At 42.4% G+C, this 24387-nt stretch overlaps 1 protein-coding gene across 2 annotated transcripts in view; it reads left to right on the top strand.

The window, feature by feature from the left end:
- The first annotated feature begins 2140 nt into the window (after positions 1-2140).
- LOC128697761 (uncharacterized) overlaps positions 2141-24387 on the top strand; it is a 201383-nt gene continuing 179136 nt past the window's right edge. For both annotated transcript variants that reach the window (XM_070099669.1, XM_070099668.1), the window contains exons 1-5: positions 2141-2400; positions 15165-16112; positions 16890-16928; positions 20484-20641; positions 22611-22696. In XM_070099669.1, coding sequence (XP_069955770.1) covers positions 2352-2400; positions 15165-16112; positions 16890-16928; positions 20484-20641; positions 22611-22696 — 1280 coding nt within the window. In that variant the 5' untranslated portion in view covers positions 2141-2351. The remainder of the gene's footprint in view (positions 2401-15164; positions 16113-16889; positions 16929-20483; positions 20642-22610; positions 22697-24387) is intronic.

Below are 24387 nucleotides of genomic sequence, written 5' to 3'. Positions count from 1 at the left end.
TGGGTGAATTTGGTTGGGTGTGCAAAAGAAGAAAATTAAAAGTGAATACAGGAAAGAGTAAAGTTATGAGGATAACAAAAAGATTAGGTGATGAAAGATTGGATATCAGATTGGAGGGAGAGAGTATGGAGGAGGTGAATGTATTCAGATATTTGGGAATGGACGTGTCAGCTGATGGGTCTATGAAAGATGAGGTGAATCATAGAATTGATGAGGGGAAAAGGGTGAGTGGTGCACTTAGGAGTCTGTGGAGACAAAGAACTTTGTCCTTGGAGGCAAAGAGGGGAATGTATGAGAGTATAGTTTTACCAACGCTCTTATATGGGTGTGAAGCATGGATGATGAATGTTGCAGCGAGGAGAAGGCTGGAGGCAGTGGAGATGTCATGTCTGAGGGCAATGTGTGGTGTGAATATAATGCAGAGAATTCGCAGTTTGGAAGTTAGGAGGAGGTGCGGGATTACCAAAACTGTTGTGCAGAGGGCTGAGGAAGGGTTGTTGAGGTGGTTCGGACATGTAGGGAGAATGGAGCGAAACAGAGTGACTTCAAGAGTGTATCAGTCTGTTGTGGAAGGAAGGCGGGGTAGGGGTCGGCCTAGGAAAGGTTGGAGGGAGGGGGTAAAGGAGGTTTTGTGTGCCAGGGGCTTGGACTTCCAGCAGGCATGCGTGAGTGTGTTTGATAGGAGTGAATGGAGACAAATGGTTTTTAATACTTGACGTGCTGTTGGAGTGTGAGCAAAGTAACATTTATGAAGGGGTTCAGGGAAACCGGCAGGCCGGACTTGAGTCCTGGAGATGAGAAATACAGTGCTTGCACTCTGAAGGAGGGGTGTTAATGTTGCAGTTTAAAAAGCACCCTTCTGGCAAGACAGTGATGGAGTGAATGATGGTGAAAGTTTTTCTTTTTCGGGCCACCCTGCCTTGGTGGGAATCGGCCAGTGTGATAATTAAATAATATATATATATATATATATATATATATATATATATATATATATATATATATATATAGAAACACACACACACACACACACACACACACACACACACACACACACACACACACACACACACACACACACACACACACACACACACACACAGATGATGTGAAGTTAATGAGGAGAATTAAATCTGATGAGGACCAGGCAGGACTTCAAAGAGACCTGGACAGACTGGACACCTGGTCCAGCAAATGGCTTCTCGAATTTAATCCTGCCAAATGCAAAGTCATGAAGATGGGGGAGGGGCACAGAAGACCACGGACAGAGTATAGGCTAGGTGGCCAAAGACTGCAAACCTCACTCAAGGAGAAAGATCTTGGGGTGAGTATAACACCGAGCATGTCTCCGAAAGCACACATCAATCAGATAACTGCTGCAGCATATGGGCGCCTGGCAAACCTGAGAACAGCATTCCGATACCTTAGTAAGGAATCATTCAAGACACTGTACACCGTGTATGTCAGGCCCATACTGGAGTATGCAGCACCTGTTTGGAACCCGCACTTGATAAAGCACGTCAAGAAACTAGAGAAAGTACAAAGGTTTGCGACAAGGTTAGTTACAGAGCTAAGGGGAATGTCCTATGAAGAAAGATTAAGGGAAATTGGCCTGACCACACTGGAGGACAGGAGGGTCAGGGGAGACATGATAACGACATATAAAATACTGCGTGGAATAGACAAGGTGGACAAAGACAGGATGTTCCAGGGAGGGGACACAGAAACAAGAGGCCACAATTGGAAGTTGAAGACACAAATGAGTCAGAGAGATAGTAGGAAGTATTTCTTCAGTCATAGAGTTGTAAGGCAGTGGAATAGCCTAGAAAATGACGTAGTGGAGGCAGGAACCATACACAGTTTTAAGACGAGGTTTGATAAAGCTCATGGAGCGGGGAGAGAGAGGGCCTAGTAGCAACCGGTGAAGAGGCGGGGCCAGGAGCTAGGACTCGACCCCTGCAACCACAAATAGGTGAGTACAAATAGGCGAGTACACATATATACACATATACACGTATTGCAAGTGTTAAACTTGAGGGTGATAAAGATTTCGTTCGGAGTCTCGTATCTCAGTTATCATGGTTGTTGACGTACGGACCTTGGTCAGTCATAGGCTACTTAAGGATCCCCCTCCCCCAGAAAGTGTCACTCCTGCCCCAGTGCCGCTGTTGGACAGGCACCTCATAGTGGTGGTAAAGAGTACTGTGACCAATGTTACACTGTAACAGTGCCAATAGTGAATCAAGTATTAGGTAGTGTAGCGGGTACATATCACTTGGATATATTTGAGTGTTGGTTCGACACAGGCAAGTGTTAGCTAGGAGCGGACTAGTGCAAGAGACAACGCCAGAATGAAGCTGGCGTTGATCTCTCTCTTCCTGCTCGTCCACGCCCACGCAGGTCAGTTCTCATGCCTACGCAGCATCCCACGCCCACTCAGTATTCTATGTCCACTCATCATTTCTTTTTATGTATCATCCCAATCCCACATATAATCCCACTCCAAAGCATCATCCCACGCCCACTGATTGTTCCAACCTCCTCTCGTTCCAGCCATCCTCACCTTTCCACTAAATCTTTTCCACACCACTATTTATTCCACCACCACTTGTTCCACCAAAATTTGTTCTGCCACCACTTGTTCCACCAAAATTTGTTCTGCCACCACTTGTTCCACCACTACCCGTTCCACCACCACTCGTTCCACCACCATATGTTCCACCACCACTTGTTCCACCACCAGTTCCACAACCACTCGTTCCACTACTTGTTCCACCACCAGTTCCACAACCACTCGTTCCACCACAACTTCCACCACCAGTCGTTCCACTACCACTTGTTCCATCACTACCACTAGTATCAGGAACACTTGTTCCACCACCAGCACTTCAACCAACCACCACCACTTTTTCCACTTACCCTCTCACGTTGTTCCACCGTAAGCACTTCTTCCATCATACCTCTTGTTCCACCTTCCATCATTACTTGTTCCACCACCACAACTTGTTCCACCGCCACTACTTGTTCCACCACCATCAGTACTTGTTCCACCACCATCAGTACTTGTTCCACCATCAGTACTTGTTCCTCCACCACCACTACTTGTTCCTCCACCACCACTACTTGGTCCTCCACCACTACTTGTTCGTCCATCACTACTTGTTCCACCACTACTTGTTCCTCCATCACTGCTTGTTCCACCACTACCACTACTTGTTCCACCACTACCACTACTTGTTCCACCACTACCATTACTTGTTCCTCCATCACTACTTGTTCAACCACCACCACTACTTGTTCCTCCATCACTATTTGTTCCACTACCACTACTACTTGTTCCTCCACCACTACTTGTTCCTCCATCACCACTACTTGTTTCTCCACTGTTCCTCCATCACTACTTGTTCCACCATCAGTACTTGTTCCACCACTAACACTATTTGTTCCCCCACCACCACTGCTTGTTCCTCCACCACTACTTGTTCCACCACCACCATTACTTGTTCCTCCACCACTGCTTGTTCTCCCACCACTACTTGTTCCTCCACTACTTGTTCTCCCACCCACCACCATTACTTGTTCCACCACCACCACTACTTGTTACTCCACCACTTGTTCTCCCACCACCACTACTTGTTCCCCCATCACCACTACTTGTTCCCCCACCGCCACTACTTGTTCCTCCACCACTACTTTTTCTCCCACCACCACTACTTGTTCCCCCATCACCACTAATTGTTCACCCACCACCACTACTTGTTACTCCACCACTACTTGTTCTCCCACCACCACTACTTGTTCCTCCACCACTACTTGTTCTCCCACCATCACTACTTGTTCCCCCACCACCACTACTTGTTCCTCCACCACTACTTGTCCCACCACCACCACTACTTGTTCCTCCACCACCACTACTTGTTCTCCCACCACCACTTCTTGTTCCCCCATCACCACTACTTGTTCCCCCACCGCCACTACTTGTTCCCACACCACCACCATCAGTACTTGTTCCACCACCACCACCACTACTTGTTCCTCCACCACTACTTGTTCTCCGACCACCACTACTTGTTCCACCATCACCACTAATTGTTCACCCACCACCACTACTTATTCCACCACCATCAGTACTTGTTCCTCCACCACGACTTGTTCCTCCACCAATACTTGTTCCACCACCACTACTTGTTCCACCACCACTGCTTGTTCCACCACCACTACTTGTTCCTCCACCACTACTTGTTCCACCACCACCACCACTTGTTCCTCCACCATTACCACTTGTTCCTCCACCATTACTTGTTCTCCCACCACCACTACTTGTTCTCCCACCACCACTACTTGTTCCCCCATCACCACTGCTTGTTCCACCACCACCACAATTACTTGTTCCACCACCATCAGTACTTGTTCCTCCACTACTACTTGTTTCTCCACCAGTACTTGTTCCACCACCACTACTTGTTCCTCCACCACTACTTGTTCCTCCACCAATACTTGTTCCACCACCAACACTACTTGTTCCTCCGTCACTACATGTTCCTCCACCACTACTTGTTTCTCCACCACTGCTTGTTCCACCACCACTACTTGTTCCACCATCACTACTTGTTCCTCCACCACTTCTTGTTCCACCACCACCACTACTTGTTCCTCCACCATTACTTGTTCTCCCACCACCACTACTTGTTCCCCATCACCACTACTTGTTCTCCCACCACCACTGCTTGATCCCCCATCACCACTACTTGTTCCACCACCACCACAACTACTTGTTCCACCACCATCAGTACTTGTTCCTCCACTACTACTTGTTTCTCCACCAGTACTTGTTCCACCACCACTACTTGTTCCTCCACCAATACTTGTTCCACCACCACCACTACTTGTTCCTCCACCACTGCTTGTTCCACCACCACTACTTGTTCCACCATCACTACTTGTTCCTCCACCACTACTTGCTCCACCACCACCACTACTTGTTCACCATTACTCGTTCTCCCACCACCACTACTTGTTCCACCACCTCCACTACTTGTTCCACCATCACTACTTGTTCCTCCACCACTACTTATTCCACCACCACCACTTGTTCCTCCACCATTACTTGTTCTCCCACCACCGCTACTTGTTCTCCCACCACCACTACTTGTTCCCCCATCACCTCTACTTATTCCACCACCACCACCACTACTTGTTCCACCACCACTGCTTGTTCCACGACCATCAGTATTCGTTTCTCCACCACTATTTGTTCCTCCACCACTGCTTGTTCCTCCACCACTGCTTGTTCCTCCACCACTTCTTGTTCCACCACCACCACTACTTGTTCCTCCACCATTACTTGTTCTCCCACCACCACTACTTGTTCCTCCACCATTACTTGTTCTCCCACCACCACTACTTGTTCCCCATCACTACTACTTGTTCTCCCACCACCACTACTTGTTCCCCCATCATCGCTACTTGTTCCCCCACCACCACTACTTGTTCCACCACCACCACCACTACTTGTTCACCACCATCAGTACTTGTTCCACCACCACTACTTGTTCCTCCACCAATACTTGTTCCACCACCACCACCACTACTTGTTCATCCACCACTACTTGTTCATTCACCACTACTTGTTCCTCCACCACTACTTGTTCCTCCACCACTACTTGTTCCTCCACCACTACTTGTTCCTCCACCACTGCTTGTTCCACCACCATTACTTGTTCCACCATCACTACTTGTTCCCCCACCACTACTTGTTCCACCACCACTACTTGTTCCACCACCACCACTGTTACAAAAAACGCGATTCTAAAAGCTTAGAGATCTCCAGTGAATACTAGAAAGGACTGCCCTTCTAGCATCCAGCCTGTTACTGGGTTTTCGTAACAATTAGTCAGTATCCTTGTCCAATTATCCATTGGAATTCAATAAGAATTAATAGTGCTTCAGGATTACAACTGGTAGGCTACTAATTAGAGAAATTAAAATTTAATAAATTTATTAATAGTTAAGTTGTCTAGGCGTATATCAAATTAAATTAAATTAATTTAATCACAGTACTCAAAATAATATTAAACACTTCTCTCGTGTACAGTATTATTGTGCTGAAAGCACATATCACATATTTATGTCTTAAGTACCGTCTGGTACATTAACATTTAATAATACAATATACAAATAAGTGTGTGTATGTGTGTAAGTGCTCTAAGTAGTTCGCTACGTCTCACGACTCGACTAGACTTAAACAAGTGACTGACAAAGTCCTCAAATAAACTAACTTCTTGACCAACTGGCAATCAGAACAGTCTGCTTGAACAATTAAAAGAATGCTAAGCCCAATAGCAATATAACAAGCAACTGAGACACAGAATCAGGAACTAGGAGATAATATAACGACACTAAGTAGGGACCATCAGCAGATCCTCCACAAAAGTCACCAAACTCCCATACTACTGAATCTAAGTTCAGCATAAGAAAATCCCCGACTGTGACAGTACACAGAAACCAGTACAAATTAGGTCAGAAGCTACAGCTCAGGACCTGAGTTGCTCAGAGTGTCTATGCGACACACAACCTCAGTACAACGTCGAAAATCACTAAGTCTCGACAGTGTTCTGCGAACAGAGTTCTACAGAACATACAACAATAAGATAGAGACGATCTTCCAACAAGAGCCAATAAGGGAGATTTAGGCACTTGTCAGGAATACGTCCAACCACCAAACGAGTCTAGACCAGACTCCATACTTCAGGCGAGGTGAGATCACCCACCCTCCCAATCACGTGATAGCTCCGTGGACAGTTGCTGCCCAGCAACAGAAGCCGGCAGAGTAACGAGCAAAGAGCGATAATTACAGTAGTTAGACAATCAAGACTTGAACTATGAGCACATAATATGTTACATCCTACCTAACAACATAACTAAGTCAAATAATAATATAAAGCAATATATTTACGATTTAGCTATTATCGCAAATATAAGCAATATAAAATTATATGAAAAGATAATATAAATTATATATATATATATATATATATATATATATATATATATATATATATATATATATATATATATATATATATATATATATATACATTGTAACCCATTCAGGGGTTGCAACACCCCCCCTCCCGAACACGACAAACGGTCGCACTAGGAGTTGCATTAATGTCTTTCACATTATTACTGATTACTCATGTCACTTTAATAACAATATAAAAATCTAGAGTCAATCTTGTGCCAAGCACTTCTATAATTTCACAGTGTCTATTTCACTAAGTTATGCCCCTAGTACTAGGGCAGTACACAGTATCGTATCTCTGAATACTCGTGGTTATGTACATCAGTATAGAGACAGGATAGGGTAGACAAGCATGACACGTTGAGGCTCAATCATAGTAGTGGAGACTGCATATAAATAATAGTCATGTGCTATAGACAGGAGATGGCATTCCACTCTTAAGTAGTGGTAGTGGAATGCTATGCAGTATGGACATCTGAGTATGAAACAGCTTAAGGAGTGTAGTGAGAGGGGGGGGGGGTCTGCGGCAGGACAGTGTTCCGACAAGCAGTAACATCGCCCACTCGACACTACCCACTCAACACAGCTTCTGTCTCCAACTCACACACATAACATTACTGTGAATATATAAATAACATAATTAGACATAACATGAGTATACATAATTAACATGGGCTGGAGAGATTACGTTACTTTACTGAATTTGACATAGCAAGTAACAAAAGGTATTTGGGCATAAAATTACGTTAATTTAATGTAACTGATAATTATTAAGGACGTGACAGCATCAGCAATTACATTACAATGACCACTTATGTGTTTTATACTAATAGAATAAGGTTGGATTCTGAGTGCCCACCTCATGATCCTAGCATTTTTACTCTTCATAGTATTTATGTAGGTGAGTGGATTGTGGTTTGAAAAAACATTAATTTTAAATGGGGAAGTGCCCAAATACACGTCAAAATGTTCCAAGGACACCACAAGAGCTAGAGCCTCTTGCTCAATAGTGGCAGAATTTTTCTGGTGTCGTTTAAGCTTAGATGAATAGTAACATATAGGATGGAGAATGTCAGTGGATGTTGACTGTTGGAGCAGCACAACACCCACTGCATAGCCACTCGCATCTATATGTAAAAAGAAGGGAAGATTGAAATTAGGACTTTTCAACACAGGAGCAGAGGAGAGCAAATGTTTCAGTCTTTTGAACGAGTCTGAACAATCTCTAGTCCAGGTGAACTGAACTTTGCTACTAGTAAGCTCAGTGAGAGGAGCTGCAATCTGAGAAAAGTTTGGACAGAACCTGCGATAATATCCTGCCATACCCAGGAATCTCTGTACTCCCTTCCTATCCTGTGGCACTGGAAATTCAGAAATTGCACGAACCTTAGCCTTAATAGGAGCAACCTCACCTTGGCCGATACAAAAGCCTAGATAGGTAAATCTTGGCTTGACCAAAACTACATTTAGCTAAGTTAACAGTGAAGTTGTAGTGCGCCAGTCTCTCAAACAAGGCTCTTAGACGCGTCAAGTGCTGTTCCCACTCGTCACTGTACACCACTAAGTCATCAAGGTCGGCTTCTACTCCCTCTTAAGTTGTGGGTCAACTCATTCATTATACGTTGGAATGAAGAAGCCGCATTACATAGGCCGAAGGGGGTGACGAGGTAGTTAAACAATCCATCTTGAACAGTAAAAGCAGATACTTCTTGAGCACGTTTAGTAAGCGGGACTTGATAATAGCCTCGTAAGAGATCTAAACGGCTTGACAAACTGGGCTCCTGACACACGGTCAATAAGGTCGTCAATGCGAGGTAGAGGATAACCATCAGGCAAGGTGACAGAGTTCACTTTCCTGTAATCAGTGCACATCCTGAAACTACCGTCAGGTTTAGGCACTAAAATACATGGAGATGCCCATGGACTTTTACTGCGCTCAATAAGTCTGTGAGATAACAGAAAATCAACCTCTTCTCTCAATGCTTTATGCTTCGTTGGACTCATCCTATATGGTGATTGTTTAATGGGTGATGCTCCCTGTACATCAACGTCATGTACACCCAGAGTACAACGTTTAGGAACATCACTGAACAATTCAGGGAAATGCAAAATCATGTTTTTAATATCACCAGCTTTATCAATCCCAAGGTTACTAAGAAAATCGTCTAGTGGTTGTAGAGTCACTGAATTTTCTAAACACACCTCTATACCTCTAGAGATGTCAGGTATACTGACGTTTCCTTCCTCTGTCCTAGGAAGAATAGATGTAGTAGGTAGAGGACTAGCGTAGTATGTCTTAAGCTGGTTAACATGGTACACATGATAAGATTTCTTTTTCCCAGGCATACGTACCAAATAATTTACGTCGCTAAGCCTTTTCACTACTTCCAGGGGACCATCATACCTGGCTTGTAGAGCATGACCTGGTGCTAATTTCCGAGCCATCACCTTATCTCCTGCTTTAAAAGAGCGAGAGACAGCACGCTTGTCATAATGTTGCTTCATTCTGGCTTGGGCTGAAACTAGGTTTTTCGAAGCTAGCTCTCTAGCGGCTGTCAAATGTTGCTGCATTAATGAAGGTGATGTGCTCAATGATGGATTTGATTTTCCTGTCCATACGTCTTTTAACACTGCGAGAGGACCACGCACTTGGTGTCCGAATATTAATTCAAATGGACTAAACCCGAGACTTTCTTGCTCACTTTCTCTCATAGCGAACAGAAGAAAAGGTATACCCTCATCTCAGTCTCTAGAAAAATGTTCACAATAAGCTCTCATCATGGACTTCAATGTCAGATGAAATCTCTCTAGAGCACCTTGTGACTGTGGATGATAACTGGTTGAAAGTACAGACTTTATTCCTAGGTGGGATAATGCTTCTCGAAAGATCTTAGAAGTGAAGTTAGATCCCTGATCTGATTGTATCTCTCGTGGCAATCCAACCTGGGAGAAAAATTTCATCAGCGCTCTCACAATAGCACGAGCATTAATTTTTCTCGTAGGAATAGCTTCGGGATAGCGTGTTGCAGCGTCCATAATAGTAAATAAGTATTGGTTTCCTAGTTTGGTTCTAGGCAAAGGACCAACGCAATCAATAATAAGACGTGAGAATGGTTCACCATCCACGGTGATAGGAATGAGAGGTGCAGGTGGAAGTGTGTGTGCTGGCTTGCCTGTCACTTGACACACGTGGCAATGTCGCACATGATCAGCTACTGTTTCCTTCATCTTTGGCCAAGTAAAATGTTTTGCCAGTTTACCGAGTGTCTTCTTGACACCCAAATGTCCTCCTATGGGACTATTGTGAGCAAAATCAATGGCTTGTTCACGAAATGTAACTGGTAACACTACGAGATGCTTGACTGTGGTGGAAACACTATCAGCTGACAACTTACATATATTTTTCTCCATCAGTACACCGTTACTATAATAGTAACAATTATCGAGATCCTTTGCTTCACTCTCAGTAACTGCTATATCTCTCAGTCTTTCCAGTGACTGATCAACAAACTGATCCTTGATTAAATCATCACGAGTTAGAAATTTAACGTCAGTTGTGTCCTGACTAGGTTGATGACAGGGGGGAGTTAATGTTAATGATCCTGTGCGCAGAGCATCACTAAACAACATATTCAAGCCCAAATCATTGTCATCCACTAACTCAACAGGAGACAAGGGTGGTTGTTGAATCTTTGACATAGCTCTAGTAATTGCGCTGAGAGGAAATAAAATAGGTTTCTCTCTACAAGCTTCAATGGCATAATTATCATCAGTGTTATTATCAATCACCAGTGGTTCTTTACATATACCAGCATGAAAGATATCGTTCCCTATCAACAAGTCCACTGACCTGATGGGAAATACACCACTGGATATACCCACTGAAATATAACCAGTATAATAGCTTGTTTCAATGTAAACTTTGTGCAGAGGTACTTTTATAACAGCTCCTCCATAGGCTTCTAACAATACATTTATCTTGGTATAGGTATCATCAGTTATGGGCAGTACATCTTCTCTTAATAACGTGAGATATCTGCCAGTGTCTCTGAAAGTAATTATCTCAGATGTGATTCGTCAAATCCTACTTTACCTCTCGAAAAGTAAGGACTCATCGCTGAACGAATCTTTTCGTCAGATACACTTTCTGACGCTAGTCATCTGTTCTGAGTAATATTATCTAAAACAGTAGGATCAGAGGTATTACTAGGATTTTGGAGCCTTTGTTGCTCAGAAGAGGATACGACTTGAGTGGGGGTGCCAGCCGCACGACTGCTTCTCGTATCTCTATCTAACTTATAGCAATACTCTCTAGCATGTCCTTTTCTGTTACAATAGGTACATTTAACTTTCTTCTTCTCAATATCAGATTTCTGTCTAGCCACAGAGACAGATTCAGGATTGTGAGTTTTCCTGGTAAAGGTACGAGAAGTTACAGTAGCAGGTACATCAGGCCGGCAATGAGCAGCTGATTTAGGTTGCCAACTTCTAGGACAATTTTTAGTTACCTTGTTTCTCTGTGTTTTAGTACGTACAAGTTTGTGAGAAATCTCATAATTGTCTGCTAATGCTGCAGTTTCCAGAATATCCGAGGTAGTATGATCGATCAGATATTCTTGTATGTCTGTAGACACACAGTTGTTAAACTCTTCGTGTAGTAACTGAACTAGGCTGTCGTAGTTGTTACATTTCGCAGACCTACACCATCTCTCAAATGCAACTTTTTTCTCACGAGCAAACTCTACACAAGTTTGATCTTGCTGCCTTTGTAATGTACGAAATGCGCTTTGATAACTTACAGGTAACAAGTTATATGTCTCTAGAATAGTTCGTTTGACAGTGTCATAACTAATGTGCTTGGCAAATGGTAAAGTAGCAGTACAAGTTTGAGCTCTTCCTGTGAAAGCTGTGTGCAACAAGGTAGCCCAGTGCTTACGTGGCCAGTTCATAGCACGTGCCTGGTTCTCAAACACATCAAAATAGGTGTCTAAGTCACTCTCAAAAAACTTAGGAACCATGGATGCAGCTTTCTGCACATTAAATGTGTCCTGTGGTCTATCAGTCTGTTGTCTTCCCAGACGAACATTTTCTCTCTGGAAATCTTCTTCGTTCAATTTCCTCTGTGCCTCTATTTGTGCAGTCTGCAACATAATGAGGCGTTCAAACCTCTCAAACTGTTCCTTAGAGATAGGACCAGTGGGTAATGGAGGAGTAAGGAATCTAACGAATGAGTCTGGACGGTCCTTAGGTCGGACACCTCGTCCAGCCGCCTCTAGAGAGTCTAGATCTGGTCTAGGATAAGTAGATACAGGTGTAGTATACACGGTACTAGTATGAGGCTGAGTCATACTACCAGTTAGGAGGGAAGGCGTGAGCAAGAACTGAGCTACACTAGGCTCACTTCTGCCTTAGTTGCTCCTTCTTCTATGTCATCAAATAGAGTCATACTTCCTAATTGTGACACTAGGCTTTCTGAATCAGAATCATAATCGAACATCTCTGTATGAGCAGGAAACAATATATCTTTAATTAACGCTCTGACAGTTTCTGTGGTGTAATTCCTGTTATACGTCACACCGAGATATTTGGCTACTTGCCAACATGTCTGAAGTTTTAATGTACTTAACTCGGACAAAGTCAGAGTATCAATTAACTGTTTCACTTTGGCATACATCACGAAAATAAGTGTACATAATTTGGAACATAATTTGACTGAGCGTCATATCGGCAACCATCACCACCTACCTGACCCTTAGTCAGGTCATTCCAGTTCAGCCCACCTAAGTAATTTTTCAGTCCTATGAAATCAGCCAAGCAGAAGTCAGGGACAGAGACTTGATTGCCATTATTAGGGGAATTCCATGATATATTAAAACTGAGTGATTTGTGATCACTTTCCCCAAGCTCATTATTAACCTCAAGATTATTAATTAGTGTTTCCCTACTGGCAAGAATCAAGTCAAGGAGGTTATTTCCCCTAGTTGGCTCTGTCACTAACTGTTTTAAAAAACAATCCTGGATCATATCAAGAAAGTCACCTGTCTCTAAATTTCTTGTTAAATTGCTCCAGTCAATCTGTCTATAGTTGAAATCTCCCATTAGCACAACATTTTTGTATGTAGATGCCTTACGAATTTCGTCCCATAGAAGTTTACTGCACTCCCTATCAAGATTTGGGGCCTTGTAAATCACACCCAAAATTAGTTTTTCTCGGCCCTCAAGACGCTGTAACCAAACAGATTCAGTGGCTGACGCTTCTAATTTTATATCTTGTCTAACACAACAGTTTAAATTGTCTCTGACATACATCGCTACTCCACCACCCTTCCTGTTGACCCTGTCAGTGTGGAATAGTTTATAGCCTTGTATGTGACATTCAGAGGGCATCTCTCTATCTTTCAGATTGAGCCAGGTCTCTGTTATAGCAATAATATCTATGTTTCCTGCACTTGCAATTAATCTTAGCTCATCTATCTTATTTCTTACACTCCTGCTATTAGTATAGTAAACCTTAAGGGAGCTAGTCCCTTGCTGCCCTCTGTTGTCCCCCTTTGTTTGCTGACCTGATCTATTGTCTTTATTTATAACTTCATGCTGAATGTCTTTTATACATTTACTGTTTCCAACCCTAGTGTTGCAACCTGCTTGTTTCCCACACACACCCATACCTCTATCTTCTATCAGTTTAAAATCATAGGCATTTCACCAATGGCCTTCTCAATCGAGTTTGCAAGTGCTACCACCCCAGCCCCAGAGAGATGTACCCCATCCCTTGCATACATATCATGTTTGCCATAAAAGTTGTTCCAGTTGTCAATGAATGGGATTGCAAGTTCCTTGCAGTATCTGTCTAGCCAGCAATTTACACCAATTGCCCTAGACAACCATTCATTTCCTACTCCCCTTCTAGGCAAGATGCTGCATATGATTGGGACCCCTCCCTTAGACTTAATGAAATCTATAGCTGACCTGTACTTATCTAGCAGCTCTTCTCTCCTACCCTTCCCAATATCATTTCCACCAGCACTGAGACAGATAATGGGCTTGTTCCCATTACCTGACATGATATTATCCAGCCTGTTAACTATGTCCCCAACACCAGCTCCAGGAAAGCACACTCTGTCTCTCATCTTCTTATTCCTATTACAAAAAGCACGGTCAATATATCTTACCTGAGAGTCACCAACCACAAGAATGCGCTTACCTCTATTAGCAGGGGCAGTAGTACCCTTACCTTCACTGGCCACTGAAGTACATTCATCCTGAAGAACAGAGAAGCGATTTCCTACTTTCAGATCTTCACTCTTAACTTTCCTTATTCTGATGCGCCTCCCATTATTGGGAACCACTCGCCACTTGTAGCAGGTGCTGGACTGCACCTCACTGCTGGTAGCCGTTGCTACCTCCCCACCTACAGCCTCCTCACAGCGAGAGACAGACTGCACCTCACTCCTAGAAGCCTCATTCCCCACAACTCCAGTCACCTCACACTCTCTCCCAGACCCATTGAGGTGGACCTTCAGTCTCCTAATCTCCTCCTGGAGAAGGAAGACCTCCTTCAACTCTCCAACCTCAATTTTTAAAACACTGCAGAAGCAAACCATGCTTTTAACCGTCCACGCTAATCCCCAAAGCAGCTCAGGGTCTGTGACCTCACGTGACGACTGACCACTGACCACTCCCAAGTAATGTCTGTCAGCCTTCTATGGCAGAACACCACCTCATATGCAGTTGAACCGACCACCAGCTTTGGCAAACCAGTCGACCACCAGCTCCAGCAAGTGCCCTATAACCAACCCAAACAACTTACCTCCTGTGCCAAAAGAAGGCAATAGCAAAAACTACACCCACTACCATTTCACTGCCACGCATGCATACAATCTGTAAATGTGTGTGCCACTGACGGGTGGTGTGGCATACCTCATCCAGTGATTATCATGAATAACACAAAAACACACACACACCTACCTTTATCAATATGCACCAAAGTGGTTTTGCCACTTACCTTTATTACCCCCCTCTTCACCCCCACCCACCCATTTTCCACATTCCATCTTTATTTATCCATCTTCCTCCTCCCCCAGCTTACTGATTCTCCAGCGAAAGCATCACATGCTAATGCTGTTTTGTTTTGTTTCAGGAATCTCCAAGGCCTATGGCAGTCGCCATGCTCGTGAGAACAATGACTTAGAAGCCCGTGAATACAACACACATGGTTATGACAGTCGAATTTACACTTCCAGTAAGCATAACAGTAGTCAAAGTTTTGATCCAGCTCATAAGTATGATCGTCACACCTCTGACAGATCCGGGCAAGAGAGTGTCCACTACGACAGTCATAACTATGACAGACCTAGTTATGACAGAATAAGTCATAACCGTGGCAATCGTAGATATGATATACAAAGACAGCGAAGCCCCAGCCGTCATTATTTTCACCGCAATAGTGACAGACGTAGGAATGAGGGACGAGGCTTTGAAAATCCCGGCAGTGAAAACGATGGATATGAGCATCCCAGCTATGAACATCATGGCAATGATGATAGACAAAAGAGTCCAGGCAATGGAAGTCCCAGTAATGACAGACTACGTAACGAGAGCCCTGATCACGACTATTATAACTCTGACAGCCTTGTACAGGAGAACCCTAAAGATGTGGAGCCCCTGCTGGAATACAAGGACACCTCACATGAGGACGCCTCACATGAGGACACCTCACATGAGGACACCGAACGCGAGGACACTGAACGTGAGGGCACTGAACGTGAGGACACTGAACATGAGGACACTGAACATGAGGACACCAAACGCGAGGGCACCGAACGCGAGGACACTGAACGTGAGGACTCTGGACACGAGGACACTGAACATGAGGACACTGAACATGAGGACACCGAACACGAGGACACTGAACGTGAGGACACCGAACGCGAGGGCACCAAACATGAGGATACAGAACATGAGGACACTGAACATGAGGCTACTGAACACTATGCCACTGAACGAGAGGACACGGAACACGAGGCCATTGAACAAGAGAACACAGAACATGAGGCCATTGAACAAGAGGACACCGACTTAACAGCAGGTGAATAGTGAGGCTCTCACACCCAAAGTTAAACACCACATATATAGTACAGACATACCCACGTAAACAAAATAACATTGAAAATAAATGTACCGTGTATTTCAGCCTACCATTGAGGCCTTCATCAATAGACTGAAGGTGGTACTCTAATCTTATATTTTTTCCATGTGGATTCATTGTTGCCTGTGATCAGTGTTTATTGCATTTTAGTGTTTAGTACACATATGTAGTAATTTACATTGTAGTCTATGTGGATTCTCTATATGAAATATTTCTTGGCTAAAGCAAAACTAATTTAAAATAGATATTTTTGAACACCCAGCAAATGTGTGTGAGCATGTTAGATAGGAGTGAGTGGTTTATATGACGATGTGCTGTTGGAGTGCAAGTAAGGTAACGTGAGAGGATTCATATTGGTTAGCTGGACTTGAGTCCTGGAGGTGAAAAGTACAGTGTTTGCACTCTGAAGGAGGGGTGGGAGATGTTGCAGTTTGGAAGGTCATTTGAGCTGTAGTGATGAGTGATGGTGAAAGTGTTTCTTCTTTTCTAGGTCATCCTACCACAGTAGGAAATGGCCGGTGTATTAAAAAAGGAGGTTTTGATTTCAAATGGCATTAAAACCATGTTGGAAAGAAGACTAAGAGACTTATTTTGAAGCAGCATTATTATTATTATTACTTTTTTTTTAGGAGGGTAGGTGGGCTGTGGGAAATTTTGGGGGTCGAATTACCCTATGGCGCCACCATTAATTTTGTATTTAGTTATATTTTTTTTCAGATGAGAGCCCAGTGTGTGCACGAACCTGCCGCTACACTGGTAAGACACAACTGTTTTCTTCACATTCAAGCACTTTGTGCTGGTCTTGCTGCTAGGCTCAAGAGTATATCAAATGGGAATTCAATGTTATTTCAAATAAACTACAGAAAGATTATCATTTTGATCAGGGTGCATTTTTATAGCCCTGTTCTTGTCACATCTAATATATATATATACATATGTATAAAATATTTAAAAAGACAAATTTACTACTAATAATTCCCCAAAAATTTAGTTCATGGTGATAGCATAAGAATTTAAATTTAAACAATAGTAAATAATGATTTAGACACTAAAAAAGAGAGTTACTGTATTATATTCCTGAGGTAGCAATAAACCCCTATAGTTACCAAGTTTAATTCAATGAAGAGGAGCTATAATGTCCTTCTTTGGCTCTAAATTTCTCTAGAAGACAGAAAATGGAAGGAAATAACAAAAATAGTCCACCAACTTGGAGCCTTGTTGGACTGGAGGCACAGCAAGTGGCTCCCCATGTCCCTCCAGAACCACAAATACTGATGCTAATAACAACCCCCCCCAACAAACACAGAATATGACCTCGTTTACATTTGCTAATATACAGGCCTTAAGCCATCCACCAACAACATCACTGGACTTCTCGAGGAGTCAAATGCAATGTTTGCAGCCTTCACAGAGACCCACACAAAAGATCATTTTGACAATGAAATATGGATAAATGGGTACAACCTTTTTTAGATGCGACAGGAAGAACAGGCAACAAGGGGAGGTTAGCCTGTATATCGAAGAGTCACTCATCTGCAGAGAGATGCTGTGCACCACAAATGATGTAGTTGAAGTTCTAACACTAAAGATCAAGACCCAAAACCTAGCCATCGTGGTTATATATAAGCCACCAGATACAACCTTCCAACAGTTCAAGGAACAGCTACTGAAAATTGATTACTGTCTGTAAAGCCTTCCAGCTCCATCCCCAAACAGATGCAACCTCCCAACAGTTCAAGGAACAGCTACTGATAATTGATTACTGTCTGTAAAGCCTTCCAGCTCCATCCCCAAACATCTTACTGCTTGGAGATTTCAACCTAAGGCACACAGAATGGAAGAATGTAGCAAATAATGTTATAACAGAAACAGTCTCTGGAGGCAGCACAGATGAAAGGTCACACACACAAGTTACTAAATCTCTGTGATAAACACACCCTAAGTCAGCAGATGGTGGAGCCAACAAAAACTGGAAAACACACATGACCTTATATTCACAAATAATGAGGACCTGGTAAGAAACATAACAATATCAAAAACAACTAATTCTGATAACAATCTAATTGAGGTTTAGACTTACATGCACAGGGGTCCTGATCAGCAAAATGCACATAGGTGTGAAGGTGTCTTCACCAAATACAACTTCAACAAGAAGAACATCAACTGGGATCAGGTGAACCATGTCTTAAATGAAACATGTTGGGAAGATATCTTAAATAACATGGATCTAAACCTTGAAAGGATCAGCATACTGGCAGCTGAAGTATGTTCAAGGCATATTCCTCTAAGAAAGAAGAAAAGAAATAAACTGGAGAGAGAAAAATGCTCCTTCTAGAGAAGACGACAAAAAATCACTGACCTCAAGAACTCTAGATTATCTGATACACAGAAGGAAGTGCTGGCCAGGGAAGTGGAAAGTATCAAACTTAAGTTAAAGGACTCATACAGGACCAAGGATTGACAGGAGGAGCTAAAAGTAATTAATGCGATTGAAAGAAATTTGAAATATTTCTTTTCACATGCAAAAAACAAGGCAAATACCACATCTAGTATTGGGCCCTTACTCAAACAAGATGGGACTTACACAGATGATAACAAAGAAATGAGAGATACTGAAATCCCAATATGACTCTGTGTTTAGCGAGCCACTAATCAGTCTAAAGATCGACAGTCCAAATGATTTTTTCAGGAATGAGCCTCAAAATTCTATCAATGTATGACAGATTTCTGACATTACCCTAAATCCAATAGACTTGGAGAGAGCCATTGACAGCATGCCCATGCACTCAGTCCCAGACCCAGGCTCGTGGAACTCTCTGTTCATTAAGAACTCCAAGAAATCCCTTTTGTGTGCCCTACATATACTGTGGAGAAGGAATTTAGACATGGGTGAAATTCCAGTCACTAAAAACAACGGATATAGCTCTACTCCATAAAGGTAGCAGCAAAGCATTAGCTAAGAACTATAGACCAATAGCTCTAACATCCCACATCATAAAAATCTTTGAAAGAGTGCTAAGAAGCATGATTGCAAACCACCTGGATTCCCAAAAGCTGCACAATCCAGGGCAACTTGGGTTCAGAGCAGGTTGCTCCTGCTTCTCATAACTACTGGATCATTATTATATGGTCTTGGATGCACTGGAAGAAAAACAGAATGCAGATGTAATATACACAGACTTTGCAGAAACCTTTGACAAGTGCAATCATGCACAAAATACATGCAAAAGGAATAACTGGCAAAGTGGGGAGATGAATCTTCAACTTTCTAATGAATCGAACACAAAGAGTAGTGGTAAACAGAGGTAAATCAGAAGCATCTATAGTGAAAAGCTCTGTTCCACAAGGCATAGCACTCGCTCCCATCCTGTTCCTCATCCTCATATCAGACGTAGACAGAGATGTAATCCACAGCACCGAGTCATCTTTTGCAGATGATATTAGGATCTGCATGAGGCTGTCATCTATTAAAGACATGGTTAACCTCCAAGGAGATATAAACCAGGTTTTCCAGTGAACAACAGAAAACAATATGATGTTCAATGAAGACAAATTCTAACTATTCTGTTATGGAAAACTGGAGAAGATAATAATTAGAAGTGAGTATAGTACAAAGTCTGATCATACAGTAGAGCAAGAAAATAACATGAGGGCCCTTTGAGTGGTAATGTCTGAGGATCTCACTTTCAAGGATCACAACACTGCCACAATCACAAATGCAAAGAAAATGTTAGAATGGATAATGAGAACGTTCAAAACAAGAGATGCCTAGCCAATGATGATCCTTTTCAAATCACTTGTTCTCTCTAGGCTCGAATACTGCTGTACATTAACGTCTCTGTTCAAAGCAGGTGAAATTGCAGATCTAGAGAGTGTACAGAGAACCTTTACTGCACGTATAAGTTCCATCAAACACCTCAACTACTGGGAATGCTTAGAAGCACTTGACTTGTACTCGTTGGAATGCAGGCAAAAGAGATATATCATAATCTACACTTGGAAAATCCTAGAAGGAATGGTCCTGAATCTGCACACACAAAGTAAAAGACTGGGCAGGTGGTGCAAAATACTCCCAATGAAAAGTAGGGGCGCCATTGGTACACTGACAATTGACTGAAGATGCCTGTCTACAGGAGAAATATCTCAGTAAAGGTCTTTTCTAAAACTCATTTTCATCACCTGTCCCCCTACAACACATAGATAACCCTCAGTAGTCTTTAATCCAAACAGAAGTAGATAGCTTCAGTGTGGATTTTCAGTTCCTCTACATTCTTTCCCATGTACTCCATGTACAAAGCATGTTATACACAGGTGAGGATGTGTTCAGAGCGGGTCAGCAGTACCAGTACGTGTACCAGGGTAAGGTGAGCAGCAAGATCCTAGCCAGTGAGGAGAGTGGCGAGTCTAGTATGAGTCTCACTGCTACACTCATCATCTCAGCCAACACTCCCTGTGATCTCAAGCTGCAGGTATACTTTTCTTTTGAGTCTAATGAAAACTCTCCATAGTGTATTTCTTTCTTTCAACACACTGGCCATATCCCACCGAGGTGGGGTGGCCCAAAAGGAAAAACGAAAGTTTCTCCTTTTACATTTAGTAACATACAGGAGAAGGGGTTACTAGCCCCTTGCTCCTGGCATTTTAATAATAATAATGATAATATCTTTATTTACTACAAGTACATGTACATGGTATATAGGCCTAGCTGACATCAATGACATACTACTATATAGAAAGCTCCTTGTTATGCTGAGCATTTCGGGCACATTATGTCAGTTTTACCAACGCTCTTATATGGGTGTGAAGCATGGGTGATGAATGTTGCAGCGAGGAGAAGGCTGGAGGCAGTGGAGATGTCATGTCTGAGGGCAATGTGTGGTGTGAATATAATGCAGAGAATTCGTAGTTTGGAAGTTAGGAGGAGGTGCGGGATTACCAAAACTGTTGTCCAGAGGGCTGAGGAAGGGTTGTTGAGGTGGTTCGGACATGTAGAGAGAATGGAGCGAAACAGAATGACTTCAAGAGTGTATCAGTCTGTAGTGGAAGGAAGGCGGGGTAGGGGTCGGCCTAGGAAAGGTTGGAGAGAGGGGGTAAAGGAGGTTTTGTGTGCGAGGGGCTTGGACTTCCAGCAGGTATGCATGAGCGTGTTTGATAGGAGTGAATGGAGACAAATGGTTTTTAATACTTGACGTGCTGTTGGAGTGTGAGCAAAGTAACATTTATGAAGGGGTTCAGGGAAACCGGCAGGCCGGACTTGAGTCCTGGAGATGGGAAGTACAGTGCCTGCACTCTGAAGGAGGGGTGTTAATGTTGCAGTTTAAAAACTGTAGTGTAAAGCACCCTTCTGGCAAGACAGTGATGGAGTGAATGATGGTGAAAGTTTTTCTTTTTCGGGCCACCCTGCCTTGGTGGGAATCGGCCAGTGTGATAATAAAAAAATAATAATAAAATATGTCAGTGTCCCAGGATACGACCCACACCAGTCGACAAACACCCAGGTACCCATTTTACTGATGGGGAACATAGACAACAGGTGGAAAGAAACACGCCCAATGTTTCTACTCTGGCTGGGAATCGAACCTAGGCCCTCGCCATGTGAAGTGAGAGTGTTAGCCACCAGGCGACCAGAGCCTCTTACAACACGCATGGCTTACGGAGGAAGAATCATGTTCCACTTCCCCATGGAGATAAGAGGAAATAAACAAGAACAAGAAATAATAAGAAAATAGAAGAAAACCCAGAGGGGTGTGTATATACATGCGTGTACATGCATGTGTAGTGTGACCTAAGTGTAAGTAGAAGTATCAAGATGTACCTGAAATCTTGCATGTTTATGAGACAGAAAAAGACACCAGCAATCCTACCATAGTGTATTTATATTATTAAAACTAAATTATTTGGCAATGAAAGTTGATGATGTATTTATCAAATAATCATACATACACACATGTATGTATGTGTGTGTATGTGTATAAATATTCATGACCCAGCAATGAGTTCAAACCCATGCTCTCAACTCTCCACCCAGGCAGAGATTTAATGTTATGGTGTCAGCACGCTCAGCTGAATTGGTGAGGCACCACTGAAATTGTGTATTGAAGCATTCGCAGTCACTCATGAATTATGTGCCAATGAATACAGTTTGATCCAATTTTATAATGGAAGCAGCTTTTGAGATAAAGTTGTAGTTGCATTTCTTAGCTTTCTTGAAAAATGTAAAATTGTCATATTTGTATTTAACAAAATTCACATGTTATTCTAGAAATTATTTTTCTATCTGTTTGCTTTATATATAATTGGTTGAAATATTTGCAACACCTTTGATATATGTGATGTAGGGAAAATTCCTTGAAAATGCTGAAACATTTTCTACATAGGCAAAATGGGTAGAAATTAAATCACTATAATAATACTTGTGTGTGTTGTGGTGGTGGTCAGGTGGTGGATGTGGTGGTTGAGGACGTGTCTGACGAGGACTCCTCGTGGTTCATTGAAGCTACCCAGAACCACGACCTCCACTTCAGGTATGATGGTGTTGCATCAATTATCACTTCATTGAATTCATGCATAGAAAGAGTGTTTGCTGCTCATATAGTAACATTAATTTTATCTTTGATGAAACTACTCTTCATTAAATGTATAAATACAGTGGACCCCCGCATAACGATCACCTCCAAATGCGACCAATTATGTAAGTGTATTTACGTAAGTGCGTTTGTACGTGTATGTTTGGGGGTCTGAAATTGACTAATCTACTTCACAATATTCCTTATGGGAAAAAATTCGGTCAGTACTGGCACCTGAACATACTACTGGAATGTAAAAAGATCGTTAACCGGGGGTCCACTGTACATATATTGATATTAATCTTTGCATTATTATAATGAATCAGAAGCAGCAATCTTAACTGCTTTAGCAGAGCCATTGTTCAGTGAAACAGATGGAAGTGGAAAAATTATTCCAACTTATCTCTTAGTTGTATGATAACACGTTCTGCGGAGCTTCTGGCCACTTGAAGAAAGCCTCCCACTCTCTTACTCTCTTACTTTATAAAATATAAATATCAGATCATAAGACATGATATTTAAGCTTTTCTACACAAAAAACAGGAAAACTCTTTCGCATCTAAAGATAATACTGGAACAGTAGTTTAGGCAGTGGGATCTACCTACAACAAAATGTATGGGTGACTATATTTTAGCTGTTTTGATTAGATTTAGATTAGGTTTTTAGATTTTGCCACTGAAGTTGCTAGTTTATTGTGCACCCTATATCCATCCTTTGGACGGTAGTGCAAGAGCATATGGATACACAAAAGGCCTAGGAACTAGGCACCAAAAGGGTTAACAGGAGTACAATTGGATTTATATCTACAGTTCACTTATGTTACAAGCAAATTTAGGAAATTTTCTTAGTATATCTGGTGTCTTATTTTCATTAATAAGATACATATCTTGACGTGTCACATATGATTGTACTGTCTATCTCTATATTCCTTAACAAGTGGACATTTAAGCAAATAGTGCTCAAGACAGTGACCATATGCCTGACCACATTATTGGCATTTGGTTTGATCATCATCTGTGTGTCTCCTAAACTGCCAGAAGTACTTGTAACCAAGCCTAAGCCTGGCCACTGCAACGTCCATCAGTCTGTTCACATTGCAAGTTGCATAAACATACCCATGTTCTGACCTCACTAGGTCAGTGAGATCAGACAGCTTAAGGTCACTAGGTCAGTGAGCTTAAGCCAGTGGGAGAATTGGACCTGCCTTGCATAGGCCAGTAGGCCTGTTGCAGTGTTCCTCCTTTCTCATGTTCTTATGTTCTTAAAATCAATTAAGGACTTAACATAGGCAGTGTACATCATTCTCACAATTCTCACATTAGCACCATAGTTGGGGTTGTGGCCAGCAACAGCTTTGAGAGCATTTAACCTATTATTGTACTTCTTATTTAGTTGTGGTATGGTGGATTTATTAAAGGGTACATCTACACCAAGATATCTGTAAGATTTAACACGACTAATGTTTTCACCCCTGCAGATAGATGGGTGGGAGATGTCGTTTGCTTGTCAATATCTTTGTTTTAGAGGATGATATTATGAGGCCTAATCAGTTACAAATTACCTGAACTTCATTAAAAATGGTACTCATCTTCTTTTGCTGCCCTGTTGTATGGATCATAATGTCATCAGCATAGCTGATATGGTAGGT

This window comes from Cherax quadricarinatus, chromosome 68 (genome assembly GCF_038502225.1).
Source record: "Cherax quadricarinatus isolate ZL_2023a chromosome 68, ASM3850222v1, whole genome shotgun sequence".
NCBI lineage: Eukaryota > Metazoa > Arthropoda > Malacostraca > Decapoda > Parastacidae > Cherax > Cherax quadricarinatus.
The sequence above is the reverse complement of the archived record's forward strand: the minus strand, read 5'-3'. Positions and strand labels throughout refer to the sequence as shown.